The 16,718-nt window shown below is 51.8% G+C and overlaps 1 protein-coding gene across 1 annotated transcript in view; it reads left to right on the top strand.

Moving 5' to 3' along the window:
* Positions 1-16,718, top strand: part of DLGAP2 (DLG associated protein 2) — a 634,262-nt gene that overhangs the window by 596,094 nt on the left and 21,450 nt on the right. The window contains exons 13-15 of the mRNA XM_055567595.1: positions 8,170-8,519; positions 9,291-9,332; positions 15,872-15,957. Of these exons, the coding sequence (XP_055423570.1) occupies positions 8,170-8,519; positions 9,291-9,332; positions 15,872-15,957 (478 nt within the window). The remainder of the gene's footprint in view (positions 1-8,169; positions 8,520-9,290; positions 9,333-15,871; positions 15,958-16,718) is intronic.

Genomic DNA, 16,718 nt, shown 5'->3' with positions numbered 1-16,718 from the left:
TGTTTCCACTGTTTCCCCATCTATTTCCCATGACGTGACGGGACCAGCTGCCATGATCTTCGTTTTCTGAATGTTGAGCTTTCAGCCAACTTTTTCACTCTTCTCTTTCACTTTCATCAAGAGGCTTTTTAGTTCCTCTTCACTTTCTGCCATAAGGGTGGTATCATCTGCATATCTGAGGTTATTGATATTTCTCCCGGCAATCTTGATTCTAGCTTGTTCTTCTTCCAGCCCAGCATTTCTCATGATGTACTCTGCATATAAGTTAAATAAGCAGGGTGACGATATGCAGCCTTGACGTATTCCTTTTCCTATTTGCAACCAGTCTGTTGTTCCATTTCCAGTTCTAACTGTTGCTTCCTGACCTGCATACACATTTCTCAAGAGGCAGGTCAGGTGGTCTGGTATTCCCATCTCTTTCAGAATTTTCCACAGTTTATTGTGATCCACACAGTCAAAGGCTTTGGCATAGTCAATAAAGCAGAAATAGATGTTTTTCTGGAACTCTCTTGCTTTTTCCATGATCCAGCGGATGTTGGCAATTTGGTCTCTAGTTCCTCTGCCTTTTCTAAAACCAGATTGGACAACTGGAAGTTCGCAGTTCACGTATTGCTGAAGCCTGGCTTGGAGAATTTTGAGCATTACTTTACTAGCGTGTGAGATGAGTGCAATTGTGCGATAGTTTGAGCATTCTTTGGCATTGCCTTTCTTTGGGATTGGAATAAAACTGACCTTTTCCAGTCCTGTGGCCACTGCTGAGTTTTCCAATTTTGCTGGCATATTGAGTACAGCACTTTCACAGCATCATCTTTCAGGATTTGAAATAGCTCAACTGGAATTCCATTACCTCCACTAGCTTTGTTCGTAGTGATGCTTTCTAAGGCATTCAAGTTAGTTTACCTCAAATAGAGTGTGTTTCTCCAGATCCCCCTTCAATAGATTTGCTAACCCAACACTGAAGACCTACAGGAAAGTCTTTACAATGGAGTTCCTCTGCTTTGTGTCATCCACTGAGCAGAGAGGTGGGCTTGTACTGATTGAACTTCGCCTGGAGGAAAAGCTCAAGACCAGCACGGTCCTGGAAGACTATGGCCTGCGGCCGCTGTCAATCACCATCCCCGTTGGCTGATCTTGACTGTTGAGGCACTCAAGTGCAGTTCAAATGCGGAGGAACTGATGCTTAATTGTAGTTTACATTTTCGATATTTTTTTTTCTTTTTATTTATTTTTTTATTTTATTTTTTAACTTTACAATATTGTATTGATATTTTAGAAGTTTGTTGTTGTCATTTAGTCACTAAGTCATATCTGACACTTTGTGACCCCTTGGACTGTAGCCCACCAGGCTCCTCTGTCAGTGGGATTCTCCAGGCAAGGATACTGGAGTGGGTTGCCATTTCCTTCTCCAGGGGCTCTTCCCAACCCAGGGATCAAACCCACGTCTCCTGCACTGTAGGTGGATTCTTTACCTCTGTGCCACCTGGGAAGCCTTTAAAAGTTCAGGTCGTTTACACTTGACTCCTGGATGAGCTATTGGAAAAAGCCATCTGGAAGGTGGCCCTTCTCACAGAACCAGAACAAATCCACAAGGTTTTAGGCACAGCCATCGTGCAGATGGAGAAGTCCTCCCTCCTGTCGCTCAACCAGCAGGTCCGTGGCTGCAGCCTCTTCCCACCTGCCGGCTCAGCGTCCTTCTGACCCAGGGCTTTGAGTCATTTCTTCAGAAAGAGTCCAAATGAAATGAACTCAAGTTGGCACGTGCCTGGGAAAGCCTCATTTTCACGTGCCTCATCACTTGGCTCTAACAGAAGAACTAACGAAGTTTCCTTTAAGCATCAACACTTTTAGTTCAATGCTGTTTTCATAGAGATCTCCCTACCATGGCTTCTTCCATCTTGAGTGGTGTAATGAGTCTTCCCTTGTGCCCGGAGCCTTGAATCAGCCTTGAAAGGCTCCATGGAGAAGGCTTCTCCCCATGCTGCTTCCTCTCACAGCCACTGTTTTCGGGGTGAGTCTCACCAACACATCTGATCCCTGAGACGTCGGCAGGATCCAGACCAACTCAGGAAATGCAATAAAGCAAAGTGCATTTAATCTCCCCCTAGAACCACAAAACAGCCTGACGATCTCCAGGGATTTCATAGTGTTAGGCACTTGGTAAAAAAAAATCAATGTCAGGTTTTAAAACCAAAGGGATGTTCCTGCCTGGACCCAGTTTAAAGAGAGAGAGAGAGAGAAAGGGAGCTAGGACTTACCTGGCGGTCCAGTGGCTAACACTCTGCCGTTCCAATTCAGGGAACACGTGTTTGATCCCTCATTGGGGAGCTGGATCCCACATGATGCCCAGCACAGCCAAAGAAAAGGCAGAGAGAGAAAGTAGTCAGGCCTTCAGGATACCTAAAGAAAGTTATCGTTTCATTTTTTACTTCAAAATTTGTATTTGATCACTTTTATTTAAATAAGTTTTGAGATTGTTTAGAAGTCTGTTGATTCATCTGCTCTTTGAAGCTGTACATACTTCAGTAGAATTACATTGCTAAGTTAAAATTAGAATTTTCATTCGTATATGATGTTTGTCTGACCTACATGTAGAAAATGATAGACAATACAGCCTGTACCTAATAATTAGCTCAATCATTATTATCCAAACTGTTCAACTGAATAATTGAATATTTTTCTTGAATGTGTTAAAGGATATCTATAATTACTTATTTTAATCAGTGGCAGCAAATTAACATGATCAAATGCACATTTTTAATTCTTTCTTCTTCATGGTCTTCTTTTTTTTTTTTTATGATTGGCTGCACCTCGCAGCTTGCCCGATTTTAAACCCAGACCAGGGATTGAACCCTTGCCCTCAGCAGGGAAAGCATGGAGTCCTAACCACTGGATCACCAGGGCGTTCCCTTTAATTGTTTCTTCACTGTATTTTCCAGCTTCTAATTCTAAGAACTCATTTAAGAATAAACAATTCAAAAAAGAAAGAATACACAATTCTGCTCTACAAGTTGTAAGTACCAACATGTATTTGTCAGGAGAGTGGACTCATGAATGAATATAGTGATATACCCATATTTTTAAAAAAAAACTCTGTCTCAATGCTATTTTATTTATCTAAAATATTTTATGTACATTAAGCTTTATTTGCCGCAAGCTGACAATGGATAGTTAGTTTTTAAATTATCAAATTCAAAAGCATTCAGCTGACCAAGAATGTAAAAGCAGTGCAGCATCTGCAGTGAGCGGCCCTGCCCACGGCCACGGGGCCTGCCGTGCGCATGCACCCGACGGGGAGGCACAAGGCCTGCCGTGCGCATGCACCCGACGGGGAGGCACAAGGCCGTTGAGAACCTGTCTTCAATGCCTGTCTCAGTGTAAACTGCAAATCCCGTTTGGCTTCTGTACTAATGTGTGGGCCTGGATCTGGTGTGTGTGTGTCTGGAACTTTTATGTGTATTTTTCCATGTGTTTCTTTAGCTTGTGTTAAGTTACTCACAAAACATTAGGTAGCAGCTGTTTATTTCCATGAAGTGTATGTGTTAGATTCTCATTGGGGCCGTTACAAGGGGATCAAGGGACAAGTGACAGGTATTTTCAGGGGCTGCAAACCGCCCCAGAGAAGCCATACTTCCCTCGGCCAAGAAGGTGGTGGACCTGCAGGCAGGAATCCTCACTGGTGCAGCCAGGACTCTCCTTGGCCGCTGGTGGCTAAATGCCACTGCAGATGTCCTCGGGGAGCCCCACGTTCTGGGGGGACCTCACATCCACTCTGGCCTAGGAGCAGCCTCAGGGGCCCCCCCAACACAGTGTGGAAACAGCATGAATGCGTCCTTTCACTGTGCCGCCCCTCCCAGCTTGAGTATAGACTGTTCTCTGCTACACTGGAGACAGACTTGTTGTTCAGTCACTAAGTCCTGTCTGACTCTCTGTGACCCCATGGACCGCAGCACTCCAGGCTTCCCTGTCCTTCACTATCTCCCGGAGCTTACTCATACTTACGTCCATTGAGTTGGTGATGCCATCCAACCATCTCATCCTCTGCCATCCCCTTCTCCTCCTGCCTTCAATCTTTCCCATCATCAGGGTCTTTTCTAATGAGTTGACTCTTCACATCATGGGGCCAAAGTATTGGAGCTTCAGCTTCAGCACCAGTCCTGCCAAGGAGCCCCCTTTTAATTAACTTGTTAGCAAAGTGTGTTGTCCCACTACATTTTTACAAAGAAATCAGTGTATAAATTCACATTATCACCCTGTGGCAAACACATTCCAAGTTGAGAAGATGTGATAGTGGATTTTCCTGTGACCATGGACATAAATTGCAATACTGAAAATAAGACAACCAGACAAGAAGGGAGTTTGGTTGCTTTGTCAAATTTTCAGTGTAAATTGTACTGGGTACATTTAGTCAGATTCATCCTTTTTAGCGGGTGAAGGGAGTCCCTTGAGGTTGAGCGTGATGCAGGGGCGAGCTGTGCTGGACGTGGGCTTTGTCGCGTGGGGGGCCTCAGCCCGGCTTCCTGGGAAGGTGTCTTGTCGTGTTTGTCGTGTGACAGTGTGACGGTGCTCGCGCGCGTGTCCGCACTCCTGGGAGGTGAGCGCGGCCGGAAAGCCCACACGTCTGCTACTGTGTGCTCACCTCCACACTGTGAACATAACACAACTGCGAGAGCGAGGCGTCGCTCTGTGACCTGTGCCCCTGGCTTCCTCGGTCGCTGTCACCGCCAGGAGCCGGGAGGCAGGTGCCGTTCTTCAGAATCAGTATTTCTGCTCAAGAGAAGCAACTACGACCACCCCCGCCCCCCTCTGTAGGATGAGGTCCGGGGCGCTCAGCCACAGCCATGGCGCAGAGGCGGGGGGAGGGCACCACCTGCTCTCCGCGGGGTCTGCAGACACGGTGGCAAAGGATAAAGACCCTCCTTCCTAAATGAGCTGTGCTCCCTGCGTTCCCACGAAGACGCCACCAGCTCTCAGTGTTTCACGTGAAAAGCTGCCAGTAAGCTCTCTTCCCATCAATTCACATGTAGATACTGTGCTTGATTCCCTTGTCATAGCAATGTTATGAGTGGTGGAGAGAAGCTCACTGAGAAACAAAACATGATGTGGGAGAGGTGTGGGAGAGAGGTGAATGCACTTTGCACAGCCAGCCATGTCCTGGGTCAGGAAGGCGGGCCTCAGCCTGACCCCATGCAGGGAAAGACGGGCCGTTACAGAAAGACCCGGCCACCCACGTCCCTTCATGTCACAGGGGAGCAGGTGGGCCCCGCCCGAAACACAAGGTGGTGGCCTCACTTGGGTTTATTTCTGAGCTGGTCATCTGTGTGGTGGGGCCAGTAGCACCCCGGCCTCCCCTTCCCCATCGTAACCACCAGTAGTGTCCCCAGATGTCGCCAAGGTCCCCTGGGAGAGAGGGGTGCAGGTTCTCCGGGCTGAGCAATGCTGACTGACACTGGAGGGTCTGAGATTCCCCAGACGGGGAAGAAGGGCAGGGACCTGTCCGGGACCCCTACGGTCCCCAAGAGGGTACAGCCAGAGAGCCTTCCCCAGGCAAGCAGCCGTCTGGGGGCAGAACAGGGCAAGGCCCCACCCCCTGCCCGCTGTCCCCTGCACCTGCTCTCCTCAGCTGGTCCATGAGACACGGGAGGCCCCTGGTTCCTGAAACCCCAGCCCCCTTCCTGCTGCTGAGTCAGCGAGCCAGGACCCGGCTGAAGGGAGGTGGCACTCCTGCCCCCAGGGCCAGCAGAGCATTCGCAACCCCTCCTGCGTCTCAGGGCCTAACTCTCCCCAAAGGGTCCTGACAATGTCCAGCCTCAGCTGGCGGTACCCAGACCCTTGATCACTCCAGATCCCAGGGTGTCTTCTCCACCCACCAGCAATCACAGTGAAGCCTGAGCTGCTCTCTTATCTTACTGAGAAGCCCAGATACATTCATAGTTTTTTTTTCTCTGTGGCCAGAAACAACCTTCTTGAAGAAGGTGGGTTTGCTGTGCTTTTTGCATTTTCCTTCTTCTGGAACAGTCCCTCTGTTCTGCAGTCACTAGCCCCGGGAGGGGCTTCCCGGATGGGTCAGTGGTAAAGAACCCGCCTGCCAAGCAGGAGACGCGGGTTCAGTCCCTGGGTCGGGAACAGCCCCTGGAGGAGGGCACGGCAGCCCACTCCAGTATTCCTGCCTGGAGAATCCCGTGGACAGAGGGGCCCAGCCTGACTCCGGGGACCTTGTGTCCTCAGTGACCGTGCCCCCATGGTGATGATGCTGGGGTTTCAGCAAATTCACTAAGTGCTGGGCTTGCTCCAAGGGGGCTTGCAGGGCACGACTGGAGGTGTGTGCGGGGGGTTGAGGGGCTGTCCCTGAAGCTTTGTGAGCTCCAGGGAACAGGACTGACCGCGGGGCCTGGGCAAGAGTTACCACAGGGCTGGAGGGGACGCATCACAGTTGACTCTGACCAGATGGATGGAGGTCTTCTTAAACCGAAGGATTTTAGCCGCTTGAGCACCACGGGTGGACAGGCCTGGTGAGGAGAGTGAATGAGCCTTTAAGAAGCAGCTTCAGGCAGCAGGGCCCCGCACTCGAGGGGAGGAGCCGCCCCGCCCTCGGTGGGGAGGGCCCTCCTGCTGCTGGCGACACAGCCTCTGGGCAGCAGCTTCACACTCACTTCAACGCCAGCTAGTCCTCAGTGCTGGAGGTCAGAGCTGGGGAACACTTTCTCAAACATCAGAATCTCCCAGAATAAAAACCTGGAATAAAGTCAGTGTTCAACAATTTTCCTTTTGGGGCTGATGAGTATTAGGGGGAAAGTCTTTAAAAAGACTTGTTTTAGAGGTTTCTCTGTTGTAGACAATGTTTAGAGTCCATTTTTCTAACTGCCTTCTTCCTACCTCTGTTTTCTACCGATACATGCCTCTTTCCCATTCACCCCTTTGAAAATGTGTGCATTTTATTAATTTTTATGTGCAGTTTTTATGCCTTTAAACTCAGATCCTCCTGATGTGATAAACTCACTGTTTTATTTGTTGATGTCCATCTGGGTGACACTTGATGCTTTATTTCTTGGGAGAATCCACTCACACAGATTTAAAAGTCACTGGCGGGGCACCTGCGGCCTGGGAGTGCTGGTTGGAGTCCCCGCAGGTGGGAAAGGAGTTGGCGCATCTCCGCAGGGTGCAGCTGACTCCTGGCTCGGCTCTGCAGGCCCTTAAAGCAGAGCAGCTCCGTCTGCCCCCGGGGAGGGGGCCGCCCCCGGGCCACCCGCCACCCTGCCTGGTCCCCAAGCCAATTGCACTTGCTCACCTGCAGCCGGCGTGGGCGCCGAGTTTGCTGATGATGAGGGCCCCCTGGGGGTTCCAGCCAGTTCTTCCTTCCAGGGAAAGCAGCACAGCCAACCTCAGGGGGAAGTCCACTCCCATCAGAGCAGCTGTGAGGTTTTCCTGCTGTGAGAATCGGGACCACCTGGGGCCCAGCACATACGGCTGCTGAGTTTGGATGCCTTCTAAGGGGTGTTCAGTACTGTTTCTGTTCCAGCTGTGCTAATTCCCTTCAGTGGATTTCCACCCCGTGGCCTTTGTGGAGCTGTGATATGGGCACAGGGCACAGAGGTGAACTGGGTGGACGTGGAGACCCAGCTCCCTTCTCAGCCGGCCCCATGGTTTATACCCAGCGAGCCTGTGCTCACAGGGAGCAGATAGCTGCTGTCCCTGTGTGTCTTCTCCATGATGAAAATAATACCTGTTCACCAGAAGCATTTGTGGAGCACACAGAGCCTTCCGCCACACCGTCGCTGATGAGTGTGCTGCTAACCTCTCTTCGTTCCCAGGCTTTCTGTGCAGACACAGTCTGTCTTAGTCTGGAGAGAACCGCGCAGGCCCTGCAGTTCTAGCTCCGCGTATAGGATGAGCCCCTCTCCCGGTGCCTGGCCTGCATGAGGACGGGGGCTGCCCTCTGTCCTGCTGAGTCAGAAGTCACCTATTCTGCCTGATTTGGGGGTGTTTTCATAATTTTTCACTATTAAACACACGTCCGCGTAGACTGTCTCTGAGCATAAGGCTTCCCCCACACTCTGCGTCCTCTCTTAGGCTGAACGCTGGGGGAGCTGTGCCTGATGGCTGGCGGGTACTGGGCGGGAGAGCAGGCTCGGCGGGCAGGCGCCCCGCTGACCTGCTGTGTCCCCCTCGCAGGCATCACCTATGCCAGCTACAAGAAGACGCCGCCCCCCGTGCCCCCCCGCACCACCTCGAAGCCCCTGATCTCGGTGACGGCGCAGAGCAGCACTGAGTCCACACAGGACGCCTACCAGGACAGCCGTGCCCAGAGGATGGCCGCCTGGCCCCCAGACGGCCGCGGCCTCTACAATTCCACGGACAGTCTGGACAGCAACAAGGCCATGAGCTTGGCTCTGGAGACGGCCGCGGCCCAGCGCCATGCCTCTGAGGGCCAGGGAGGCGCCACGCGGACCGGCGACAAGGCCATCCTGGCGTCCAAGGCAGAGGAATTCCTCAAGAGCCAGCGCTCCTCCATTGGGGTCCAGGTACCTCCCCGTGTGCACGCCCCCCCGCCAGTGACATGGACCCGGTCCTCGTGGGGACCCTGCAGGCAGCCCGTCTCTGAGCCCCTGCTTTCGGGAGAAGCCAGTGGCACTGCAGTGGGCAGAGGACCCCCAGGCATTTCCAGGGGCAGCCAGCAGCATGGAGAGTGTGGAAATAGGTTACTCTGATGCATGAGAAGGAGGGTTTGGGGTTGAAACCCAATCTTTCTAAAGCTTTTTAGTCTTTTGGGCTTTGGGACCAAAGGTGAAGGACTGGGAGGCTCTTTGCAGGAAACAGGGGCACATCTGCTCAGGGGCCCCAAAAGTCCCCACGCCAACCCCTGGGTGCCCGCGGATTATTCTTCTCATTGTGTTCTAATCACCAAGAGCCAAAACAGCTGCCCCTGCACCGACACCCACCACCGAGTCCACTCGAGTTCCAGGAGGGGAGGGACACAGCACCACCCAGCTCCCGCTCAGGAGTGGGGCCCAGGACTGGCCTCTCGGGAATCGCATGTCTGGTGACCCCCAGCCCAGGCAGGATCAGCAGCCAGGCAGATTCTCGGCAAGCCCGGATACCTCCATCAGCCCAAGTCGTGTGGGGCGCTTTAAACACCCTAAGCCTCCATTGCTCCAGAGAGAAGGGCCCACGCAGGCATGAGGGGGAGCCACATCTCAGGTGTCGTGGGGCCAGGGGCGACAGGCTGGCGAGCTGCCCGCTTGTCGGGTCCCCTGAACCTGGTCTCCACACTGTGGCTTCGTTGTTTTGTTTAGGATTCTGAATTCCCAGAGCATCAGCCATACCCAAGGTCAGATGTAAGTACCAAAATACACCCCGGAGCCAAGTACGCATGAATTTTACTTCCTCCCTTTCCGGGTTATTCATCCTCCGCTCTCGTCGCCTCTCTGTCCTCATCTATATGCCAGGCTCTATGCTAGGTGCTCCCATTGTCGCGAGGACCCTTGCATCCCCGGAGACGCAGTCAACCCCCTCCTGAGGACACAGCTGGGGCTCTGAGCACCAGTGACCCCCACAGCCACAGCCGGCTGGGCCGAGGTGCTGGCCCGGGTGCCTGCTGCTCTCAGGGTCTCAGCCTTTATAGTCACGTCTGCCGAGGAGACCTGTGAGGCCCCCAGGCTAAGAGGGTCACCTCCCTGGGCGCCTGTGACCCTGGTTTCCCACCTCCCACCTTCCATAGGCTTCCTGTGGGCTGCCCATTGAGCCACAAACAGGGCTGGAGGGTCAAGTTCCCACTTCTCTGAAAACAGTGGGAACATTCCAGACAATCAGGTGCTTTCAGATTGTCCCAGAAGCCCACAGACCTGCCTTATCCCCCTCCCGCCTCCACGTCACCCCCAGGAGCCACAGACACCCTGACTACCCCACACCCCATTCTGCTTCCAGCTGCCGAGCTTCACCCCAGAGGGCCCCCTCATGGTCCCATGGCCCCCCTCCCACAAACCCCTGCAGACCCCCAGCTGCGTGTCACGGGCGGCCGGGCGCACCTGCCCCTCTTGGTACCCAGCACCTAGCACAGCGCCTGGCACATAGCAAGCTCTCGGTCAGTGTCGGTGGGCGAGCGTGGGTGAGTGTGGGTGAGCATGTGAGTGCAGGGGCTCGCTGTCCTCCCGGCAGCCAAATAGTCACAGGACAGTTGAGTGTGTCAGCTCGGGTGGCCCAGCGGGGTAAGCTGGAAGCCAAAGAAAACGTTACCCAAGGAACTCGAGCGACAGAGTAGGGGTGGGGGCACCAGCCGGGAGCAGGGGGAGGTCAAGCTGATAGAAGGACCACTGCACATGCCTGGAGAGCTCCCAGGAAGTGCTGGAGGGCATCGAGGGCTCAGGGCCCAGAGCAGAGCAGTGCAGAGAGCGCGGCCGGGGGCCAGCTTGGGGAGCCACGTGGATGCACCGAGTCTGCGCCCAGACCCCCGGGCTACCCCCGCCGTCCTCACGGGAGCCCCACCTGCCCATGGGGGACACATCCAGTCCGGAATGGGGAACCCGAGGCTGCGGGCCAGTGACGGGAGGGGGGACCCCAGCACACAGAGAGGGATGACTTGAGGGGTGTGCCTTGCCCCCCACAAGCCTGCTCTGGTTCACCCACAACCCCATGTGGAGGACAGCTGACCCCACCCGTCACCCTGTCCTCAGCTTACAGGGAGGGTGGTGGGCATCCCGGTGTCCATCTGGCACTGCAGGGACAGTTCCCGCTGGGCCGCCGCCCAACCTCCCAGGACACAGCGTCCGGGACTCCTTTCATTTTACAAACACTGTTCTTCCCGCCGATCAGGGGCCCCTCCTGCCTGCACCTTCCCTGGAGCCCAGGCCCGGGACAGGGGCTGATGTGTGGGGTCCTCAGCTGAGCCCATGACGTCCTGCCCCAGGCCCTGCGGGTTGGGCTGCACCCGGGCCTCCTGGTGACCTGCCCCCTCACCTGGACGCCACATCTGGCCCCACCTCATTTCCTCACAGTGACAGTGACATGGAACGATTTTCTTTGTGTTCATTTTGTTTTTATCTGTGATTTGTCTGTTGTTGCAGGGTTTCTACCTTTGTTTTGTGTGTGTGTGTGTTCCCAGATCCTGTAATGTGGTCTGATGTCCAGGGATCCTTCCATCCTGTCTGCCTCAGTCATCCCATCTCTAAAATGGGAGTGATGCCCACCGTGTGATGTCAGAGGTGGTCACTGGGTTTAAACGTCCTCCCCGAGGCTACACCCAAGACTCCCGGGCAGGTTACATTCCCCCGAGCCCCCCACCTTCCTGCCTGCTTCTGCTGGGGCTTCCAGCATCTCACAGAGCAGGGGAGGCAGTTCACCTCTAACTGTTGGACTCACAGTAGGTCACCAAGAAAAATGTGGGGACTCCATGTGGGAGCAACTCACCCACTTTGCTGTGTGGGCTTTGAAGGCAGAGTCTAAGATGAGCTTCTTTAGAGCAAAAACCCGAGATCAAAGCTCAGCCAACATTCTGCTAACAGCCTCCTGCTCTCTGGTCCCTCCAGCTGTGGGTGATCAGCCATGACTTTCTGAAAATCTGGGCCATACACATGTGCGCTCACATGTCACACATGTGCTACACACATGCACACTCTCATGTGTATCCTCATGCATACACACGAGCATGCACACACATGTACATCCACAGGTATTGCTCACGTGTACATGTGTGTGCTCACACATATATACACGCTCATGTGCACACATGAGCATGCACACAGAGGTGTGTGCTTACATGTACACACATGCACTCACACATGTACGCTCTCATGTACACACAGGTGCATGCACACATGCATGCCCACAGAAGTGAGCTCATGTGTATGCATATGCACTCATATGTTCACCCCATATACACACATGTGCATGCATACACATGCATGCCCACAGAAGTGAGCTCATGTGTATACATATGCACACCCTGTGCACTCTCATATACACCCATGTGCATGCACATACAGGCATGCCCACAGATGTGCACTCAGGTATACCCATGTGCACACTTTCATGTTTGCACTCTCATGTACACAAAATATGCATGCACACAAATGCACGACCACAGGTGTGCACTCACATGTACACACTCACACACGTGCACTCTCTTGTGCACCCTTCCCCTGCTCTTCATGGCCCATGGCTCAGTGTCAACCCCTCTGTCATGGCCCAGGGACAAGAGGCGGGTGCTCCAGGAGCCCAGCACCCACCACTCACGTGGCAACAAGGAGGCTCCATCCCCGTCCACCAGCAGGCACCTCCAATCAGCACTGCCTCAGAGAGGTCACTCACATACACAGGTTCTGCCGACTCCATCTTTCTTCTCCATGCCTAGCTCACCCTGGCTGTTATTGTTGTTTAGTTGCTCAGTTGTGTCTGACTCTTTGCGACCCCATGGACTGTAACCCACCAGGCTTCTCTGTCCATGGGATTCTCCAGACAAGACTACTGGAGTAGATTGCCATTTCCTTCTCCAGGGGATCTTCCCCACCCAGGGATCGAACCCAGGTCTCCTGCTTGGCAGGAGGATTCTTTACCACTGAGCCAGGGAAGCCTGTAGAACACCGTGGCTCTTGTAAAAATGAATATGTACATATATTTCTCAAAACTTTTATAATCCTTGTACACTTCTCATCAGAATTTTCTCTTTGGAAAAAATTCCTTTGATTTCCTTACCACTGTGCAAAATAATTCCTTTCCTTTGTCCTAAATTTTATTTTCCCCATCTTCATAAAGCTCTCCCAAGATTTCTGAAATTGATATTTAGCTCATCCTGGCTTTATGCAACTTGACCACATCCTCCTCCACCTTTACCTTCTGAAAAATGGAGACCTTTTTTTGTTAGAATGGTTTCATAGGACAACCACGGTAGTATCTATAAAATTCATTATATATTCCTTTAACTTAATATATCGTTACTATATCTGTGGATCTTAAAAGTGGAGGTGAGGGAGGGAGCGTTAGATTTGCTTTGGAGAACCTGCCTGAGTCTGGCTTCCCACACAGTTTCACGCCCATTAACCCCGTGTTTGCTGATCCCTCACTTTTGAAATTAAGAAGAAAACAGCCATAGAATCTGAGACGTACTTAAGTGTCACATGGCCAGCAAGTGGCAGAATTTGACTCCAAAAGCTGTATTTTCCTCATTCACTGTAAAAATAAGAGAATCGTAAGAGAGAAGCTGTACATGCTAGAGAAAAGAAGACGAATTATTTTGTGATACTTTGGTTGTTTTGGTCGCTTTGTGGTCAGTTTCTCTGTCTGTGGATGTGTGTGCTCTGTGTGAACACTCGTCTTGATTGGATTGCTCACGCCACCTGCTGATGTTCGCTCCTGAGCCTGTGTTCTGTCGGCAGCATCCCTCGTAGCTGCACGGGTGTCTGTGTTGTGAGCAATCTGTACTTACTCGGTGTGGTCGGTATCCTGTCCTCCTGTTTCCCCTACTTTCTCCTTTTAATATGTTAGAATTCAAGGAAACGTCTTTAGACTAGAATCCTAGAATTAGACTAGAATGATTTAGACAAATATTCTGAACATTTTTATGATAAAAATTAGTGCTCTTTCCATACAAATGTCTCCCTGACACTATACGAATGATGTAATTTCATCCATATTGTGTATCTCTCAAATTCAGGAATATCTACCAGAATGGCAAAATGGAATACCTTTGCCCCTGCCACCACAGAGATTGTGAATATAGTCACAAAATTATATACATGCACAGACATAGATCTACAACAGCATTATTTATAGTGGCAGAAAACTGCTGCTGCTGCTAAGTCGCTTCTGTCGTGTCCGACTCTGTGTGACCCCATAGACGGCAGCCCACCAGGCTCCGCTGTCCCTGGGATTCTCCAGGCAAGAATACTGGAGTGGATTGCCATTTCCTTCTCCAATGCATGAAAGAGAAAAGTGAAAGTGAAGTTGCCCAGTCGTGTCCGACTCATAGCAATCCCATGGACTGCAGCCTACCAGGCTCCTCCCTCCATGGATTTTCCAGGCAAGAGTACTGGAGTGGGGTGCCATTGCCTTCTATCTAATTAAATAAATCAGGTTATAGTCATAGAACGGAACAGCAGCTAGAACACAGAGAGCTCATATTGCACTGACATGGGCAACGTTTTTAACATATTAACTTATTGCAATCTTTTTGTGTAAAACAATAGTAACAACAGTGTCCACATCCAGCAAGGTAACATTTATGTCAGCCATGACCCACTTGAAACTAGAAAGATGTGGTGATTACCAGCAGGTTAGGAATTTTACTCAAGCGCATTTCCTCCTGTGCGTGTGTGCTAAGTCGCTTCAGTCGTGCCCAACTCTTTGCGACCCCACAGACTGTAGTCCGCCAGGCTCCTCTGTCCATGGGATTCTCCAGGCAAGAATACTGGAGTGGCTTGCCATGCCATCCTCCAGAGGATCTTCCTCACCTAGAGATTGAACCCGCGTCTCCTGAGGCTCCTGCCTTGCAGGTGGCTTCTTGACCGCCGAGCCACCGCTGTCCCAGGCTCCACAGGGCCGCCCCCGACCCGGCCCCATCCCAGGAGCTGCAGGGTCTCCACATGGCTGTGTTGATTCTGGCCACAGCAGATACTGAGCGTGCCTCTGCCCGCTCCGAGGTGTGCACCCTGGGCACGTTACTCACCTTCTCTGATTCCTCAAGTGTTCCACGTGGCTGGACCCAGGGTATCACGTGCGCCAGCTGTGGTGACGTTGTCCGCTCCTGCTCAGTGCCTGGCGCAGGGTCAGAAGGAACAGACGCCAGCTCTTAAAGCACAGCTGCGCTTCACCACAAACTGCGTCAGCCGCCAGCAACAAAGACTTAGCCAGCCACGACTGCCCAGTGCGCCTCCTCTCTCACCACTAGTAGGAGAGGGTGTCACAGTTATTCATCTAATGGTTTGTGTGTTACCCTTGCAACGATCACTAATATTTTTAAGAAAAGATGTGTTTGACAGGTTAGTTTTGACGTTTGTGGACTGGAGTCAAAACACCTTTTGAGACAGTAGGTACTGTTTCTTGCAAAAAAAGAAAAGGGACAGTATAGAAGCTGGGATAGCCTTTGACTAAACTGACGTTTAGTTGTTTAGTCATATATTTACTCAAGGTCATATATTTACTCTTCTGGGGCAGACTTTTCATACTGCAAGTTTGGGAGCGGGAGGGTTGTTTGCTTTTGGAGTTTTGGTTATTTTTTAGAAACTGTGCGCTACTAGAGTTCTCCCGTGAGTTAGCGTTGCACCACAAATGCTTCCTTGGGCTCGGGGAGACTTCTCGGCAGACGCAGCCACTGTAAGGACTGTGTGTGGAGTGCACGCTTTCTGTTCTGTTGTGGCATTGCCCTGCCCTGGGCACATCCCGTGAGCAGATGGTGCTGTGTCGAGGCGGGTGGAGGGGTTGCCCGGGGCTGGTAAAGCTTCAGTTCTTCCGTATGTCACGTATGTGGAGGCCGTCATCACCACCGTCCTATTCAACAGCCCGTGTGTTGTGTTAGCTCTCTCTGATTCATGCCGTACCTGCAGAATGTGACAAGAGCTTTTAAGTCCTCTCATAATGCAATCCAACACAGCTTGTTTTTCACCCAAGCTAAGCAAAGCAACTTTATTTGCATACATTTAGAAGGTGGAGGCTCAGCATTGAGTTAAGGGGTCATGCACAATTTGATGAAACACGGTAGCAACATAATTACACCAGCACGAGTGCATTTCCCTCCCGTTGTCGTTTTCCTGGGTCAAGTGCATCGCTGCATTAATTACACAAATGCGTAATTAATTATGGCAGATGAACACACACACACACACAAGTAGTCCCTGCTCCAGGTCCCCATCTTGGTTCTAAAATAAGATGTTCTCTGTTGCGCTAGGTGGAGACAGCTACAGACTCCGACACGGAGAGCCGGGGGCTGCGGGAGTACCACTCGGTGGGCGTCCAGGTGGAAGATGAGAAACGGTAACCATCCCCAAAACCCGGGACCTCTGACCGGGGCTGTGGGTTAGAAACATGATGGCAAGTGTCTGGACAGCACTGGCCATCAATGGTTCATGCCGTTCATGGAGACAGGGTCATATATCCCCAACCCTAACTCAGTGGATATCATTCGGGTATGAATTAGCATCCTTCTAAGCCTTGTTTCTGCTAGCCGCTGGGGACTCATTTTTTTCTAAAGTAACTTACCACCTGTGAAAGCAGAGGGGCTGGCAGCTCTGAACACCAGAGTCCTTCACCCAAAGGGGAAAAAGGATGAGCGTAAAGCCAGCGCAGGTTTTCCCACCTTAGGATGTTAACAGCACAACCACAGAGAGAGGGAGAGTGAAAGAAGATTGAAGAATCCTTAGGATGGTGACGCTTCAAAAGAAGCCCTCACACTGCCCAACACAGAGAAGTCCACGGCAAGAGTGTTGTTTTTGTAACTAGGATGGGGTGATTATTCTATTTTATGTTTAAAATGACATATCTTGTAAATTTCATAAAGATAGAATTTGATGGGCATATCATATCATGAGCACCAGGCAGCGTCTGGTTGTTGAAACCCTGGTGAGTCATTCACAGTGAGGGTTTTAGACCAACCTGCAAAGATGTGGACTGCCAAAGAACTGATGGCTTCCCCAGGACAGGGGCCTCTCAGAAACCTCGTCTTCTGCCCCAGGACCTGAGCTTGCAGCCCCCCGTCCCTGCTGGTGGCTCTTTCTCAGCGCCTTTGCCTCCAGCAA

The sequence above is a fragment of the Bubalus kerabau genome, chromosome 2 (assembly GCF_029407905.1).
Source record: "Bubalus kerabau isolate K-KA32 ecotype Philippines breed swamp buffalo chromosome 2, PCC_UOA_SB_1v2, whole genome shotgun sequence".
Classification (NCBI taxonomy): Eukaryota; Metazoa; Chordata; class Mammalia; order Artiodactyla; family Bovidae; genus Bubalus; species Bubalus kerabau.
The sequence above is the reverse complement of the archived record's forward strand: the minus strand, read 5'-3'. Positions and strand labels throughout refer to the sequence as shown.